General features: G+C 39.6%; 1 protein-coding gene and 1 long non-coding RNA gene across 4 annotated transcripts in view; both read left to right on the plus strand.

Moving 5' to 3' along the window:
* upf2 (UPF2 regulator of nonsense mediated mRNA decay) overlaps positions 1-10865 on the plus strand; it is a 28414-nt gene extending 17549 nt beyond the window's left edge. For 2 of the 3 annotated variants that reach the window (XM_038267147.1, XM_038267148.1), the window contains exons 16-21: positions 1648-1752; positions 1832-1930; positions 2018-2191; positions 8814-8955; positions 9073-9193; positions 9774-10865. In XM_038267147.1, the coding sequence (XP_038123075.1) occupies positions 1648-1752; positions 1832-1930; positions 2018-2191; positions 8814-8955; positions 9073-9193; positions 9774-9783 (651 nt within the window). In that variant the 3' untranslated portion in view covers positions 9784-10865. The remainder of the gene's footprint in view (positions 1-1647; positions 1753-1831; positions 1931-2017; positions 2192-8813; positions 8956-9072; positions 9194-9773) is intronic. The other variant, XM_038267149.1, reaches the window with a different exon arrangement.
* A 335-nt stretch (positions 10866-11200) lies between these two features.
* LOC119771295 lies at positions 11201-12506 on the plus strand. The gene is made up of 2 exons (XR_005279133.1): positions 11201-11396; positions 11441-12506. It is a non-coding gene; the product is annotated as an uncharacterized LOC119771295 (long non-coding RNA).
* The last annotated feature ends 6135 nt before the right edge of the window (positions 12507-18641 follow it).

The following is an 18641-nucleotide window of genomic DNA, read 5'->3' on the forward strand; positions in this document are numbered from 1 at the left end:
AAAAAAATATCAAATCATTCTGGCTTAAACATGTATATAAATGTGCTCTTTATCAGACCATATTGTACTAAAATTTAGAAAATTTCGATTTAAAAATCGAAATTGCAGGCCATTTAGTTCTACGTCAGCCTGAACACCTAAATTCAGCCAATCATATATCAACGGTCATCTGTCAATCAAATGTTTTCGGTCATAGCATCTTGATTCATGTGTCGCAGCTAATATACGCAACGGTTGAAACCAGAATCCTTTCCTTTCCCATTGAGTTGCGTCCCAGTGTTCACGGGGATGGACGTCTGTGTCTTCGGCAGGCGTAGAGCTAACAGAACTGGCAGCGTTGCGAGGCAAGGGCTCAAACATGTACGGCTGGAAGCCTTCTACACCAAACCAAGCTTCTGCTGCCCTGGCGTCCTCTTCCACAACATCTTCGTCCCCGCTTTCCTCCTCTAAATAAAAAATGGATGACGGAGGAGACTCATCCACGACCTCCGACACTAAACTCTCCTCCTCTTGCATGTTTCCGCTGTCCATAGCGTTCCTTGACAGCGTCGTTTCTAAGTCACCAATTTAGTGCTACTTGGTCCCAATGGAATTTCCCATTGGGAACCTGCTAGCACTAAGATGCTAACTGGTTAGCAAGATGCTTCCCACAAACCGGCCACAACCAAACTGCTTGGGAACCTTCAACCACAACAGTCCCGCCCCCTTGATAAACAACCAATCACATTCACTTTATTCACTAGTGTAAAGTCTTGAGCCACTCGGGAGAATTCAGAAATGCAACGGTTGGAACAGCCATTTCTGCCTAAACTGACATGAATCAGTCTTTAGTCTGCTGCACTTTATGAATGGAAATGTTCTTTTTTTACTGCTAAGCAGTAAAAAAGAAGCCGTATAAACTCTGTGTTTACAAAATGACAATAAAGTTAGTCTGAGTCTTAAGTAAAAAGTCAAAAAGCTGTTAATGAGGCTTTAAGACTCCAGAAAACCACAGATGAACCATAAGTAGAAAACATGGAGCAGTTTAATTTAGAATACAATAGAAAATCCCTTTATTGTCCAGAAGCTTTACAGCAAAATTGGTCTCACAAATGTGGACCTTTAAAAAGTGAAAAAAAATAACAGAATAGGTGACAGAGTTTAAAAATAAACAAAATAAAGTGCTTTACTGTACATTGTTTTTACAATATAAATGATGTGCAATTATAGAATAGATAATCAATATACAGCTTTAGAGATTTTTACATTAGTGGAAATAGGAAAATATCAGCAAGCAACAGAAATGTGCAAAAATAACAGCAGCATGGTATTTAAGTGAGTGAACAAAGCAGCAGGCGTTTTTTTTAATGTTTAAAGTCCTTGCGGTTTTAACGTAGCATTATTCCTCCATGCACTTCATCCAGTTTATTTCTCGGTGTCGTGGCACATTTGGATTGATTCACAGTAATGTTTTTCCTGCAGGATTTATTCATATTTCTGGAATAAAACCAAAGCTTTGTCTCACTCACTTCCCCCCTTGCAGGAAAAACACCTTCCTGATCCAGTTTCTGTGCAGTAACTGGATTGTTGTCTTTTTTTTCTTCCCTCTTTTTTAATAAATCGGCTGCTGTTTTTGATTTTTGTTTTATTTTTTTTCTTTCGCTACAGGAAGGATCTGAGAATGAGGAGGAAGAGCGGGATGAAGAGGAGGAAGAGAACACGGATTATCTGACCGACTCCAACAAAGAGAACGAGACGGACGAGGAGAACAATGTAATGAGGTCAAAGATCCATAGTTTTCTGGTAGATGGGGGGAGTTTCTGAGCTGGTTTTGTTTGCTGGCTGTTGATAGGAGGTGACCATCCGTGGGGGCGGGCTGAAACATGTGGCCTGCGCTGAGGATGAAGACTTCATTCAGGCTCTGGATAAGATGATGCTGGAAAACCTGCAGGTTTTACATCCTCCTATAATTACGCTGGAGTAGATCGAGTCTCGTCCCGAGTGACGCCCCGTGATGAGCATGTTTTGGTCTCTGCAGCAGCGCAGCGGCGAGGCGGTGAAGGTGCACCAGCTGGACGTGGCCATCCCTCTGCAGCTGAAGAGTCAGCTGAAGAAGGGCGGCTCTGGGCAGCAGTGCATGGGAGAGGGAGAGGCGGACATCTCCGAAACCATGCAGTTCGTCATGCTGACCCGGAAAGGAAACAAACAGCAGGTGAGAGAAAACTGCAAGCATCTCATCCTTTGGTTTGTTAAAGCGTCACAGTGAGATGGAGCTCCGTCTCATCCTCTAAACTGGTCTGGGTCATATTTGTTCCACAGGGATCTTTGGCTTCATTTCGTTATTGTTGTTCTAGAGCAGACAGCTCTTCATTCCTTACGCTCACTCAGAAACACGTCCTCAGGTTAACCTCTGCTGCTGTAGCTCACGTTCTGCCGTTCTGGCTTTAGCACCTCCTCCGACTGCAGCCGTCTTTCCTCCTTACTTTAATTGCATGTAAAATAAAGAGGTGGTTTTTAGGGCTGCAACTAATGATTGTTTTGCACAATGGTTAATCTATTGATTATTTTATTTTGATTAAATGATAATAATCAGCCAACTAAAGATTTTTTACGAAATTGTTATGTTCAGACAGCAAGCGGCTGAAGCAGCTGGTTTACATGCAGTCAATGGCTGACATGCATCAAGACGCAGAAAAAGGTCCTGCAGCACGTTTTGAGCAGCCGAAGCTGCGCCTCAGAAGCAGCAGCGGCTATAGTTGGAAAAATTGAACTTCTGGTGCACGGCGCGCCACATCAACCAGTCAGAGAAGCTGGGAGCTGGCAGGGAGACCGACACAGCAATGCTGATCCGGAACGCTATGATCACTCCTCAGACTAAAATTAAAATGTCAAAACCTGCCGGCAAAATATGTTAGATTTTATTATCCTGGTGCCTGCAGTTTAACCTGACTCCGCCAGATGGATTTGCTCCGCATATCCATCTGGAAACCTTCCGTTGAAGTAATTTTGGGAAGGGATGAAAATACTGGTTAGCTGATTGGCCTATGTTGGTGATAGACGGGCAAAATAAACCAATCAGATCAACGAAGCATATGACGTACTAACAGAGCGACGACGAAGAGGAGCCAATTGATAGATCAAACTCTTGCTTAAACCAGTCGGGAGAAGAGCAAAAACATCTTTTCCTCTGAGAAAAGCCTCCAGAGCAGTGTTTTGCTCTTCTTTCAGTGAAGAAATACTCTGTAATTCCCATAAAACTTGCTCGATAGCCACGCTAACGCTACTTTCATCGGCTGAAGCCGCCATGTTCTTTAGACCGAACTGCCGCGCTTCTCGTTGCGTCACACCTCAACCCGCCTCAAAGCCAACGCTGATTGGACGTTCGTTTGGTGAACGGCTCCAAATTTTCTTCAACGGAGAGTCTCCAGACTGATCTGCGAGTGAAACCTTGAAAGCTCGCGAGATCAGGATGGTCTCACGAGGCTACCTGCAGTGTGGATTACGTATGTGAAAAACGCCTTCAACCACGAAGAGGCGACCGGATCAGAGGCTGTCGTTGAATGGAATTCCCAGTGACAGCGTACCGCCGGTATGTGGGGGTCTGAGCGACAGTGAAATAATAGTTGAAGGTGGGATGGATGAACTGACTGCACAGATGAAGTTTTCAGGTGGACTTTCTCACTTAAAAACATATTAACACTACTTTCTACCCACTGATCACAGCTAATATAGCCGCCATTGTTCCAGGCGAAGAAAGGATAGTGAAGCTCCGCCCATCGCGCATCAGACCCACTTTGTCACCGCGCAGCTAGAGCAGCAAAGATGCTTCAGTCGCGCATCAGAACTAAAGTTGTACAAGCATCAAAAATGAAGCATCTGCTGCTTGCAGTCTGAACGTAGCATAATGCTACATTCAGACTGCAGACTTTGATGCTCAATTCCAGTTTTTTTGTGAAATACGATTCTTTGGCGTGGTCGTTAACATTTCCCAATATATGCGACTTATATGGGATGTCCTGTGTGATCTGCATTCACAGCCTAAGTTTTCCGCATGCGCATTAGAGGACGCAATGATGTCACAAGCAAGCGTGCTCTGTGTTTATGGAAGTAAAAGAAAAGACACAGAAAAACAGCTTTTCTGTAGCTGCTCCTAAACTATGGAGTGAGCTTCCTTTGGGCATAAGACAGGCCTCACTCACTGTGTCTCTACTTAAGAAACCTCTTTTTTCTTTGGCTTTTTGCACAATCTGACAGGTTTTACTTTGTTTAATTGAGTCTATATATTAATATGTATTTTATATTGAATCTTTTTTATAATTTCATTGTATTTAATGGTTGTGCAGCAATGCAGCAAATTAGTTGATTCCTTTGCACTATCAAAGCAACCCCAACCACTTTACAGGAGAACAGAAGACCTCACCTGTTCACTCAGGCCAACCATTCCCTCTAACGACCCCCCTTTCAGAGACATAGACAGGTATGGGGCATTGCAGGCTAACAAAGAAGCCAAACGACCCCCATTCCAAAGGGGGGGACCCGTTCATCCGTTTCTATTTGCATGTTTTCTAAAGGCTTTGTTGAGCTGTATAAAGCCTCAAACTCAGCGCTGTCTCTGACATTTTGAATTGAAAAAGTGTCTTCAAACTTTGAACAAAGTCCAGTGGATTGTTTTATTTTAACTTTTTTAGTAATTTTATGATTGTGTTCAGCCCTTGTCCTGTCTGTGTATAAAGTGCTTCATAAATAAAGTCGGTACGGTAAGTAACCATGGATGGTAGTGCTGAAGTGCATCTAGTGATCTTATCTAACCTCAGCCAGTGCATTAATAACACAGTCTTTGAAAGAGGGTTAAAAATAAAGACTTTTCTCCACATTTAGAGCCGCCATGGTTGTTGTTTTTTCCCCGCTTCTGCGTAGCAAGATGCAGAATAGTGACCTTTGTTGAGTATTAATGGCGTCGCTGGTCAGACACAGGTCACATTTTAAAAAGATCAGATTCATATCGGATTCAGGACCACATGGCCAAGTGGGCTGGGTTGCATTGGAAAGAAAAATCAGATCTGTTTTGTTCAGACTGTCATTAAAAGATCGGATGCAGGTCGCATGTAGGGAAAAAATGGGATTTTGGTCCCTTCAGGCTGCTGTGTGAATGTAGCCTTGGATTTAGTTTAATTCCTGGGCTGATTGTCTAAGGTCAGGTTAGCTGGTCGGCCCTAAGCTGGGTTAAGGATCCGTGTGAATGAAAGCCGCGGTCTGAGGACTGATCCCGGCTCCTCTGCTGCAGGGTGTGCCCTTCTCTCTCTGCCTCTCCGTTAAATGTCAGCCGCCACATCAGCTCGGTGTGAACACAGAGCTGCTCTGTGGTGAGGATGGCGGATGGGAAATGAGGTTTCTCCCTCTGTAAACACTGTGACGTTTCTGCAGCGCAGGACACAGACATGCTGTGACCAGACGGGCCTTACCTGCAGCTCTGGTCAACAGAACCAACTCTGAGCTCCTAAATGAACCCTGTGTCTGTCCGCTCCACCCTCAGGGGGGCCCGGCCCCCGCTCCTTATTAAAGGAGGTCTTTCTCATTTTGGAAAATGTTGAACATCGTGGCTTTACGTCTGATATGAAGCCAAAGATTCTCAGCTTTGGTATTTCTGTTTGTTACTGAGCTGCTTCTGTTAGTACAGTCAAGCTAGCAGCTTCCCTTTGTTTCTAGTGGGGTTTAGTTTCGTCTGGAAGAAACAGGTTTGTTCCAGACGACTGGAAGAAAGTCCTGGGACATCGAGGAATTAAGAACTTATATAATTTATTAAGTGTATGTAAAACAAATGTAGATGAATGAGTAACTATTGGTCACATGTAAGAAAAGGGTCAGATTCCACCAGCTGGTTTTCTGCTTCCTTCATTTCTTTTGCTGTTCATGTCCCTAAACCCCCCCTGGTTTATAGATGTTGAACCCCACCTCAGGGTTATTACTGAATTTAGGTCCTGTCCCTCAGTGAGGTCTAGAAACACAAGATCTATAACCAACCATTCAGTAAAGATCCTGCTACATGGCTGAACATCTTATTTTGGCATTGGTCATATGCCAAAATAAGACTTCTTTTGTAAGTCAACAAAAGAAGGTAAAAAGCTAATTGAAAAGTTATAAAGTTAATAAGCCTAGTTAACTATTATATTTAGGTTTCTAAACAAAAAAATGTCAGTGCCAGTATCAGCATTAATGCCTCTAAGGTTATGTTGGACCAAATAAAATGTGTTTCTTTCCACTGAATTTCTTCTAGAAGCACTTTTGTTATTTTTCTCAATATATTCGGACAGGTTGGCGTTTCTTGTTATTACATTGACATTCATTTTTGACATCAAAATATCCATATTTTTTTAATGTTCCAAAGGTATTAAGGTCTTGTCCTGGATTCCAATAACATTAATGGCTTGAAATTCTTATTTTCAAAGTATTTCACAGAGTGCCCTATACAGGGTTAAGGCAAAATATTCGCTTAAAGAAACAAAACCTTACAGTAAAGTTGATCTTCCAAGTTTCTTCTGGAAGAAACTGGGAGAAACAATTTTTTTCGGCCGGATAAAACACGGAAAAATCCTGGAAAAAACCCAACGCTGGTTTCCAGCCTTTAAGCTAAACTAACAGGCAGGGGTAGATCTACCATACGGACAATGTTGCCCCCTAATACCACTCTAAAAGAACATTTATATGTGTCTCAAAATAAAATAATAAAGATAATCAGAAACAGGCTTTTAGTTAGCAATGCGTACAGGCCTATATTGTACGCCCTTTAATAAGAAAATAACAAATTGTACGTCCTATTTTTGGAACTCCCTAAAATCCTCCATCAACTTTACTCACGTGTTAAAAAGTTTAGAAGCTGCAGCTGCTGGAGTTGGAAAAATTAAATTTTTGCTGCTGGATGCGCCGCATCAACCAATGAGAGAAGCTGATCTGGGAGCTGGCAGGGAGTCAGACACAGCACTGCTGATGCAGAGCGCTATGATCACTCCTCTGAAACAGTTTATTAACGCCTAAATTAACTTCAAATGTAGAAACCTGCCGGCAGAATATGTTGGCTTTTATTATCCTGCTGCCTGCAGTTTGTAGCACAGACCTGAAAAACGCTAACATCTACTTCCAGCCGCCACCAACAGGAGGGGAAAACCCTGGAGAGGCGAGCGGGCCTGAGGCAGCTGCTGCTGGGGATTCCCAGTGACAGCGCAGCGCCTGGACTTTCTCACTTCAAAATAGATTCAAACTACTTTTTACCCGCTGATCACAGCAAATATAGCAAAGCCGCTCTCTACCACTGAACACAGGAGCATCAGAAGCATCATACACTTTACTCGACGTCTGACCTTAATGCCGAATCAGAAATAAAGCAGCAGAAGTTTTTTTGATGGTGTTAACGTAGCATTAGACTTTCTGACTGTTTAAATTACCTATGAAACATAAAATTGTACCTAAAAATGATCTCATGTCTTCCTTATGAAATTTCCTCCTCTAATCAAGCAGACATACTTCCCATAATCAGGACAATAGTGTTGGAACAAAGACAAAAAGTTAGCTGTATTCCACCTAAAAATGCAGGAAATAGGATTTCAGTCGAAATATTGACCAGGAACCCTGATGACATCACAAATGAGGAATATGGGGAATTCTACAAGGGTCTGACCTTGTAGAAGCCTAAAGATGTGAAACACGGAGGTGTACGCCCTATGAAATATTCCTAGCTAAAGGCCTGCTCTCCAACGTCTGCTCCCAGCAGCCAGAGAGGCTGAAAAAGTCAAACCTAAAGCAGAGCTTAAACATTACTGAAACAAAATCAGCTGAAGCTCCAGACAATTTCATTTAAAATCAATCAGCTAATTTTTCATTTAGTTCCCTGTTATGATCCACTCCACCATTACCTGTGAACGAAAAGAGAAAGAGAATAGAAAAATTAATTAATATGCACACAGCGAATTTGCAGCTTCATGCACAGAAAAAAAAGCACCGGTTGTCGATCCATCCTTTCACAATTCATGATAGTATGAGTCATCATGAAGAGCAAATTTTTACCTGAGCTACAGTTTAACTAATGATCTCTAGCTGTGATGAAAAATATTAGGAGGCCTCTTTGAAATCAGCCTAATTACCAACAACTGGTGCCGATGTTAAAGGAGATATTGCTGCTTCTTCCATTTCATTGAAACATGAAAAAACATTTACGATTAATGTCAGGTCTAAGCACCTGAAACATCATACATCCATACAGGGAAAGAAAGAAAGCACAGAGACAATTAATTTAGTTTTACTCGCGAGGAGAGTAAGAAGGAGACTGCGGAGTTTACAATCTCCAACCTACTCTGCCGGTCTTCAGCTTTCTCCTCGCTATTTATTGAAGTCGGGGGATGTCCCTAATTACACCAGCTGAGGTTTAACTAAAGGGGAAGGGAAACAAAATGATCTTACTTTAAACCTCAGCGCATATGTTAAAACAAAGCATGTGGTTGTTTTACAATTGAATTCTTCCAAGAACACATGGTTAGAAGAAACAGGATGTTCAGGCCTCTTTCACAACCCGTCCGTTGCATGACCTTAATCTGGAAGTTAATAAACGATGAATCACACATTATACATCATAATAGTTCATTAGAACAACCCATGAAACACAGAGTATAAATAAAAATTTTCTAACAGTTATCATCGGCCAACAACGATGCAAGAAAAAAAAACACTGGCCTAAAAGTCAGCCGACAGATGAACTTATTCACATTAGAGGCATAACGAATAGCAGGAAGTGTTATGAATGGCGGCATGAGCGGCTTCTGACGCCTGTTTCTCCTGGTTGACAGTATAAGATCCTGAATGTCCCGCTGTCGTCCCACCTGGCGGCGAACCACTTCAACCAGCAGCAGGCGGAGCAGGAGGAGCGGATGAGGATGAAGAAGCTCACCCTGGACATCAACGAGAGGCAGGAGCAGGAGGACTATCAGGGTACGCCACCAGGACCCGTGGAGGCCCGCCAGGAAAACCAGAACCTTGTTTTGATGACTTCGTTATTTGACTTCAACAAAATGTTTCATTGATCCCTCCGTTCTGTGTGTCTGACAGAGATGATGCAGTCCTTCGCCCAGCGTCCGGCGCCAGCCAACACCAACCGAGAGCGACGGCCCCGCTACCAGCACCCGAAAGGCGCTCCCAACGCCGACCTCATCTTCAAAACTGGAGGAAGGTGAGGCGTCCAGAGCCGCCAGGAAGCAAACCAGGAGAATGTGACGCACCTGGGGCCTCGTTTAGCTGAGAAAAGTGCAATAAATGAAAAGCAGGAGGTTCGAGGCAGGCAGAGAGACCAGAAGCCGAGCATCTGAGACGGCGAGGAGAACCCAGACGGCGAGATATTGTAACATTAATAACTGTTAAAGAGTAACTGGGCTCTGCTTCTGTTGTGTGTCTGTTTAACTGCAGCTGTTTGGCTTTTTAACTGGTTTTCCTGATCTTTGCTGCTCCATGGAAGCCAACCAGACATTTTTAATTCTTATATCTTTATATTTTTACTTTGTTTTTCATTCAGCTCCTTCATCTCATCTTTCCTTCCTGCTTTAGATGCCAGAGTTTAGGTTTTCAAACTATTTATCTTTCCTCCCAAAGCATTTAACTTTTCAATCTCTGCTTCAGATGTAGAAATTTATGAGATGTGAAAGTGGATCTAGGAAAGAAAAGAAAGAGGTTGCTACAAGTTTCTACAAGCTGCTGTCTGTGCTTTAAGCTGCAGCTCTGCTCGTCTACAGTAACTGTCCTGCTCTTTCCTCCAGGAGACGCTGATCGGAGTCTGGGCCCGGGCTGAACGAGCGAGCGAGCATCAGAGAGAATGAGCCAGCAAAAGAGAGAGAGAGAGAGCGAGGAGGAGACGTGAGGGGAAAGCGGTCGCAGGCGGGAACGAGTCCTCCAGACGTCAGGACTGTCCAAAACCCTCCTGACCTGAACTCACACTGTTAGCGAATCCAGAGGTCGGGGGGGGGCGTATGAGAGGCGGCATCAAGAGGTCAGAGGTCAGGGCTCAGACAGGGGCTCTCTTTCTTTTTTGTCTGTTATCTGAAATGACAGAAAAAATGCCAGCAGTCTGGACTGGAGGACAGACCACACGCACCTGAGCAGCGGACCGGCGGGCTGGGGGGGCTTTAGCAGCTGTCACCGCACCAGCTGGAGGAAAAATAAACTGCTTTAAAGAAGAACATGTCTGCATATTCTTCTTTTTTCTTTTTGGGAACCAGTCGGATCAACAGAGACTCTGAGAAGGCGATCAGTTTCCGCTGGTTTTTGTTCCGCAAAGCAAAGAAGTGAATCTTTTCAGAGGAATCATGAAGAAGATCAGAAAAAGGATGAAGAAGAGGTGGAGGATGTCCGCTGATCACTTCCTAGAAGTCAGGAAGCGTTCTTAATCTGTCAAATATTCTCCTGATAAAGAAAAGCAAACATTTCAGATGAGATGCTGAGAACAATCTGAGGCTGCAGCTGCTTTCTTCCATCACCACAGATCTCTAAATGCTGCAGAAACAAAACGTTTAAATCTGTTTTTTTATTTCATGGTTTATTACAGTTAGGAATATTTGTTTAGCATTTGCTAGTTTTTCATCAGCTGCAGATTTAAGTTTAATGATTTTATTTTGGGCTCAATAATTGACCAACAATCATTTCCAGAAGTTAGAATCTTTCTGCTTTTTCCCTCCATTTGAAATGAAAGTTTCTGATCTATTTTTATTAAAAAACAAAAGAAAAATATCTTTTTTCAGGTAAAAACCCGAACCTATACTGGAGTAGTATCTGGGTAAATCCCTCAGTGGGCGGGGCCTGATGCTAGACTTTAAATGCTCAGTACCTTAAATATATCAACTTTTCAAAATATTGATGGAAAGCCTGTTTATTTCCCTTTAAAATGTATTTCTGGGCTCCAAACATGAAAATCTTAACAGATCCTGTTTGTTCCAAAAAAGTTCAAAAACAATCCACTGGACTTTGTCTCCATGTTTTAAGACGTCATCATCGCTACCCCCACCCCCTTACAGGGGAACAGAAGACCTCACCTATTCAGCCAGGCCAGCAATTCCCTCTAATGACCCCCCTTTCAGAGACATAGACAGGTATGGGGCATTGCAGGCTAACAAAGAAGCCAAACGACCCCCATTCCAAAGGGGGGGACCCGTTCATCCGTTTCTATTTGCTTGTTTTCTAAACTAAAACCAGGCTTTGTTTTGGTTCGCTCTATAAAACCTGGAACTAAACATTTTTTCTGACATTTGGAATTGAAAAATCTTCCTGGATGGAAGAGAAACGTCTTCAAACTTGGAAACAAAGTCCAATGCATAGATTGATGATTTCGATTAATCAGGAATCACAGTTTCTCTTTTCTAAAACAAACTAATTGTATCGTCCAAGATGTCCGTCCTCTATCTGAGAAAACCTCCAGTATTGGGGAGGGGAGGACGGGACGCCCCGCCTGCAGTCTGTATGGGACCAGCTTCCACTGCTGGTCTAAGAACGGTCCCACAGCAGTGTGACCATCAAGAGGAGAAGCTGCTTCTCTCTAAATTTACCAAGTTGGTTAAAATAGTTTGATTTCTAATTTTCCTTGAGAATCAAATTTTTTTTTTATTTGAATTAAAACAGAGTTTCCTTCAGTATAAAGTTAATTTCTAAAACGGTTTAGATGGAAACTTAAATCAGTTATTTATCCATTTGTTTCTAAGCACTTTGTTCTTTTAATTGATTTTAATCAAAAATAAAAACGTTAATCAGTGGAAAAACCTTCAGCATCAAATCAGTCACACCCTTCTTATTCCTGCTGATTAATTTAACACATTTCCACTGATCTGCTTACATTATTTTATTCCTATTTTGATATTTTTCCTAAATGCTAGTAAAGTTTAAAAAAATCCATTGGTCTGCATCTTTACAGCAGTCCCCCCCCCCCCTTTTTTTTATTTTATTTTGGTTATATGTAAACAAACATGTAAAATCTAATCTAAAGCTGCACAGTGGATGAATGTGATTTAAAAGGATGTTTTGCTCTGATTGGACAATAATTCAAAGCAGGACTGTTAATAACAGCAGCAGCGTCTCCAAACATCAGAGACTTTTTATCTCCGGGTGGAAATGGGATCACTGATGGACATCTGGGTGTAAATATTTATCATGTTCCAACCTTATTCAGACAAAATTATGAAAAAAAAAATGTCTTTATGGTTTAAACTTGGATCATTAACCTTCATCTTGCTTTGATTGCAGTTTTATCTTTTTTTTTGGGCTACTTTCTCCTTCCTGGGACTCTGCTTTACAGACGATCTCTGCTTTTGTGTCTTAGATGAGTTCAATGTTTTAAAGCTTTAGATGGATAAATATATTCTGCCACTTCGGCCTTTCTGCACATTCTTTTCGTCGTTTTCTGGCCGTGCTTCGAGTTTCTTCGTGCTCTTTGAAATAGAAAATGAAGCTTTGTGTCACCGCTCACGATGATGAGATTACAGCGCAATAAATGTGTGGAGATATTGGATGTTTGTTTTTTTTCTCCTAAACGGGGTCTGTGCTGTATTCCCGCCAGCCGAGTGTTTTTAGGGTGCGTCTAGTCTTAGTGTTTGTCAAGGTCTAATTACAAGGCAGCGAGCGTATTTCCTCATTTCCTGCCACAGCTTTTCTCTAAATGCTGCACAGCAATGTGAAGCATGGAGAGAATGAAAGATGTTATGAAGAGGAAAGATGGTTTAAAGTCACTCAAACAGTTTTATGGGTTTACTGTCTTTCTCTGCACGTTAAAAACCTTTTGTAGTCTGCAGAGCCGGAGACACCCTGCATAAAAACAAGCTGCAGGGATCCTCCCTTTGAGGTAAAACTCATTTATAAATTCATTACGCATCCTGATACATTCAGAGCCTTTATTTCCTGTTTTATGTAAGCTCAACAAAACATTTTAAAACATGGATGTCAGGATTTGTAATCATCATACAGTTTGTCAGAGTACTTTAAAACCAGTGGATTTCAGAAACCAGGAGGAAACCTGAATCATCATTGGTAGCCTCAGTCAACTCCTTGTGAAGCTCCTTTTTTTATTTATTCTTTATTTGGAACATGCAAGAGAAAAACAATAAAACAATGTTTAAAAACATTGGAGAGATAAACAACAAACAAGGTACCCTTCTTTCCTGAGTTGTGCGAAAAGGAGTAGTATTTCTTCAATTTACAATATTTATAATTATGTTGCTATATATATCCATATAAATACATACCTACATACACATATACATACATAAATATATATACACATATACCTTCATACATATATACAAATAAATAAAACAAAAAACACACAAAACTTTCCATAATGCTTCTTTATACCTTTTGAAAATAATTTTTTTGAAAAGGAATAAGTTCGGGCATTTCTTTACACTGCAAAAAACGATCTGGAAACGAGTAAAAATGTCTTAAAATTAGTGTATTTAGCATAATTCAAGCAAGTAAATAAGATTTGCCAATATAATTTGTATTTTTACTCTTAAAATGAGATAATTAGATAATATCCACTTGGAACAAGACAACGCAATTGTTTTTTCTTATTTTAGATGTAAATTGCCTTATACCATTGGCACTGTGTAGCACTTAACTGCTTAATTCAAGAAAGAAATGCTCTTTTTTTTAAAGAAAAATAAACTTACTTAGATTTCAATTTTTTGCAGTGTAGGTTCTCATTCAGTTTGTTCCACAATTTAACTCCGCAAATTGATAAACATAATATTTTCCTTGTTGTTCTACATGTATTAGTCTTAAAATTTCCCCTTAAATCGGACCCTCCCTCCCTTTCAGAGAAAATATTTTGTATATTCCCAGGCAATAGGCTACCTCTTACTTTGAACATGAATACTGCAATTTGGTATTCTATTAAATCCTGGTATTTTAGCAATTTAGATTTTAGAAATAATGAGTTTGTATGATCCCGAAGTCCGGCGTTGTGAAGGATTCTTATTGCTCTTTTTTGCATTATGACTAGTGGCTGTAGTGAGTGTTGATAAGTGTTTCGCCAAACCTCTACACAGTCATTCAAATAAGGTAACAGTAGTGAGTGGTATAGGATGTGAAGTGCTTTGGAATCCAGAATGTACTGAAATACTTCTGGGCAGTTTGGTTTTGATGTGTTTTATTTGAGGCTTCCAGCAAATCTTGTCATCTATGATCACTCCAAAGAATCGTTAAATGTTTTAATTGAATGGACAATCCTCGCAGGGCTGCTGGTTTACCTTTCCCACCGTCATTTTTCCTTCCACTCAACTTTCCATTCATTTCTTTAGGTTAAACACTGTGAACATCCAGCTTCTCGAGACGTTCTGTCGCCTTCAGGTAATTTAGAGGCTTAGAAAACCTCTTCAGGTGTTTTTCAGGCTAATTAGATGATTGGAGTCTGACGCCATTTGCTTCCAATGTTTAACCTATTTACAGACTTTGATTTAAATTTATTAAGCCGTAGTCACAAAAAAATCAAGATAAAGATTAAATCGATAAGGTGTTGAGCAGCTGAAAAAAGTTAAACCTTTTAAATGTACCTTTTAAAACATGTCAAATAAAAACAGTGACACAGATGTCAAGTTGTTATGCTGACTTATATTAGTCACCCGTTCCAACTTAGCTCTTGAACGTGGTGTGCTTTGGGCGGGACGTCATCCAAGCCTCCAGCTGCGACCTGCAGCCAGCCTTCAGCCGACTGCTTGCTTTCCAAAAAGTTTCACACACTACAGCTGATTTATAAAATAATTTCCGTCTTATGTTTCAATTCATAAAAGGGAATAAAACTGTATTTTGCATATTTTACTGCAGTGGAAAAACGATCTACCGTAAAAATAATTAAAACATTTCTTAACTTAAGTTTATTTATCCTTAATTTGAGCAGGTAAATGAGATAGTTTGCCAATGGAATGAGTATTTTAACTCTTAAAATAAGATAATTGGATAAAATGCACTGGAAATAAGACAATCCAATTTAATTTTTTTATTTTAAATGGAAATTGTCTTGTTTCATTGACAAAATGTCTCTTTTACCTCCTTAGTTCAAGAACAAATGCACTTATTTTAAGAAAAAATGACTTATCTTGATTTGGATTATTTCAGTGTGGAGATCAAGGTTCGTTATGACAAGAGATTGTTTCTCTTGCACTGGAAAAACGATTTAGAAATAAGTAGAAATTTCTTAAATTAAGTGTATTTACCCTGAATTTGAGTAGGTAGATGAGATAGTTTGCCAATGGAATGAGTATTTTCACTGTTATAATAAGATAATTAGATAACATGCGCTTGAAATAAGACAATACTATTGTACTTTCTTAATTTAGTTATGAATTGTCTCGTTCCATTTGCAAAATGTTTTACTTTCCTCCTCAATTTAAGCAAAAGGGGCACTTATTTTAAGAAAAATTGACTGATATAGATTCAAATTTTTTGCAGTGTGCTGTTTCTTTTGGATTAAGGTGTTCATTCAGGGGGTTCAGTGAGCTTTAACGGGAAAAAACTGCTGCTTATAGCAAATCTTCAGGTTTTTTTCCACATTAATTAAAGATTTTGGGTAGAATTATACTTGTAAAAGCCTAGAATATACAGACAAGAAGTAGCAAAGTAATAGAAAAACACCAGACCCAATAAAAATGACAGCCGTGCTGCTGTGTCTATACACTGGAAAAAATCGAAATCTACCCGTAGATAAGTCATTTTTTCTTAAAATAAGTGAATTTGTTCTTGAATTTAGGAGGTAAAAGAGACATTTTGCCAATTGAACAAGACAATTTACACTTATAATAAAAAAACACAATTGGATTGTCTTACTTCAAGTGCATTTTATCTAAATATCTAATTTTAAGAGTAAAAATACTCATTCCATTGGCAAATCATCTTTTTTAAGGGTAAATACACCTAATTTAAGAACTTTTTACTTATTTCTAGATCGTTTTCACAGTGTATGACTAAATCAATAACTGTTGGGTTGTGTTTAAAATAATAGGAATATACAGTTTGGTGGGGGATCCTAGTTATGGGAGAAACTCTCATTGGAATCTGCCTTTTCTTGTACACTAAATTTTTATCTGGTAAAAATTTGCCTGCAAAAAATTCAGCTGCTAAAAATTCGACCTCAAATTTGTGACCTTTTGGTGAAAATCCAAAGCAATCTACAATCGATGCAGTCGATCAGCTTCTAGACAATGAAATGAGTTCATTTGGTCACGTGACTCATGGGCATAGCTTTGTTACTGGCTGAATAAAGCTGAATGAGGAGTTTTTTCTTGTTAAATAGACATGATTACAAAACTTCAGGTAGCTACTAATAGACAGCCATGTAATCGGACTGGGTGAAATAACTGAGCTGATCATAGCTAGTTCAGCACCCCCGTCTACTAGGGGTGGGTTTTGCTAAATAAGTCACGATTCGATTCGTATCACGATTCACAGGCCACGATGCGATTCTATCACGATGCATCACGATACTTGAATTATTGCGATGCATTGCAATATTTTCTCCTCCATGTTTTGTTTTTTAATGACTCGGCGCAGTATCCCGCGTCCGGAAATGCTTGTGACACAAGGCAGTGTGCGTCAACACATCCGCAGCGACATCTACTGGACTGGAAGTTGTATTACACTTGTTTTTGGCTGATGTTCGCCAAACATTCATGCAATTTTATTTATTCATTTTTTTTTTATTAATAATCGATACTTGGCGTCAAGAATCGATGCAGTACATCACAAAAATTAGAATCACGATGCATCATCATTACGATTATTTTGCACACCCCTACCATCTACCAAGGCTCTTGCTTTGATTTGGAAGAAGCGGCCGGTGGCAAACTTTTTTTTTTTTCTGACTAAATTAGCTACTTTCACTTCCTAGAAGCTGCTCAGCTGCATTAAGTGTAGATTGCTTTGGCTAGAGTTCACCAAAAGGTTTTTTTGCAGGTGAATTTTCTCCATATAAAAGAGCAAGGAATTCAATGTGTAAGAAAATTCAGTGTTTAAAATTCGGTGTTAAAAGAAATTCAGTGTTTAAAATTCGGTGCACAACAAAAGGCAGATTCCAATTGGACTGTTTTTCTTCTATACTAATTAAAGGACAGAGGCAGCAGAAGTGCATGCTAGTTAAAGTTAATTCCTGCAATAAAAGCTAGATGTGTCCGCTCATGTTAGCTGCACTCTTTACATCAGAGGTCACCAACGCGGTGCCCGCGGCCACCAAGGGCCCCTCAAGGACCACATGGGGGGCCCTCTTCGTCTTCTGAAAACAGAAGAACTCCCTCAGTGGGTTAAGTTAAATTTTTTTTTTATTCTGTTGCTCTTCTTTTTAATCATTTATGTATTATTTCATCATGTTAACTATTTCATCATATTTCAGTGGTTTCAAAATGACAATATTAAAAAGAAAATTAGAAATGAATAAAAGAATAAAATAAGAATAAAAATGAGTTTTTATGGATGAGATTTACTGTAGGTGAACACTGATCCCTCCAGTTCATAGGTCAGTATTGGTAGCCATTCCTATGACTCAGTAGCCATGAAGTAGCCCTCAGCCTTAAAAAGGTCGGTGACCCCTGCTTTACATGATGGGCGAGTTATTGGGAGCCTTCACTGTAAGGCCTGCGTGTTGGAAACAGGGTGGAGTCTTTAACCAAAGCTGTTTGTTTTTCTGTTGGTTTTTATCTCATTTGAAGAGACAGTTAAAACCAGATATTTACATACTCTGTTAAAAAAAAAAACACATAACCTTTTGGGTCGACTATGACTACTAAAATTGTTATGAAAAAAACAAAATGTCTTCAAATTTAGAGTGATTGGTCCAATTCCTAGATAGCTGAATGCAGATATAGGCGGAATTTCAATCTCGAAATATAATTCTGTTCTGGAAGGAAACTGAGTCTTTAGGTACAATATATGAATCAACAGCTAAAAACATTGTGAAGATTCTGAATAAAGATAGATGAATCGCCTTTATGTTCTACCATCATCAGAATCAGAATCAGACATACTTTAATAACTGGACTGAAATGCCGCTCAGATAGGAAGAAGCCAGTGCTTTTTTTTTACTAAAAAGCTACAGGAAGTTTCAGAATACTGTTGTAAAAATATGCTTAAAGACAAAGCTGTCTCCTTTTGTTGAAATGTTCAGTGGTGTGCTGAAACAAACAGAAGCCTTTAGATATAATGAATGACTGAGCATCATCTGAAGGTGATTTTCATCTTTCAGCAATTTTACTGAATGTGTTTCCAATAGATGATTGTTCTTTTTAACAGAAAGTGAAGGATAGATAAAAGAAAACAGACTCAATAAAATATGTATTTTTAAATAGAACAATATTATCGGGTAAAGATTTTGATGAAAGCTCAGACGCTGGTGTGAAGTTTTGGCCGCCAACTCCATCTGCGGCTCGAAACTCATTAAAAAAATAAATAAAATCACAGTGAAACCGGCTCGATAGTTTGAATAGATTATCTCTAAAGGGATCATTTTAGGCCTTTTTTTCAAAGTTGATGCAAAATTCTTTTGTTTTCTTCATATTTCTTAAAAAAAAAAAAAAAAAACTTTATCTACAGCCTAAAACAAAAAGATGTTTCTTTTTCTTATTGCTAAGAACATTTCAAGAATTTTCTCCTTTTATCTGTTT

Source organism: Cyprinodon tularosa, unplaced genomic scaffold (assembly GCF_016077235.1).
Source record: "Cyprinodon tularosa strain WSP-4 unplaced genomic scaffold, ASM1607723v1 ctg663, whole genome shotgun sequence".
Taxonomy (NCBI): Eukaryota; Metazoa; Chordata; class Actinopteri; order Cyprinodontiformes; family Cyprinodontidae; genus Cyprinodon; species Cyprinodon tularosa.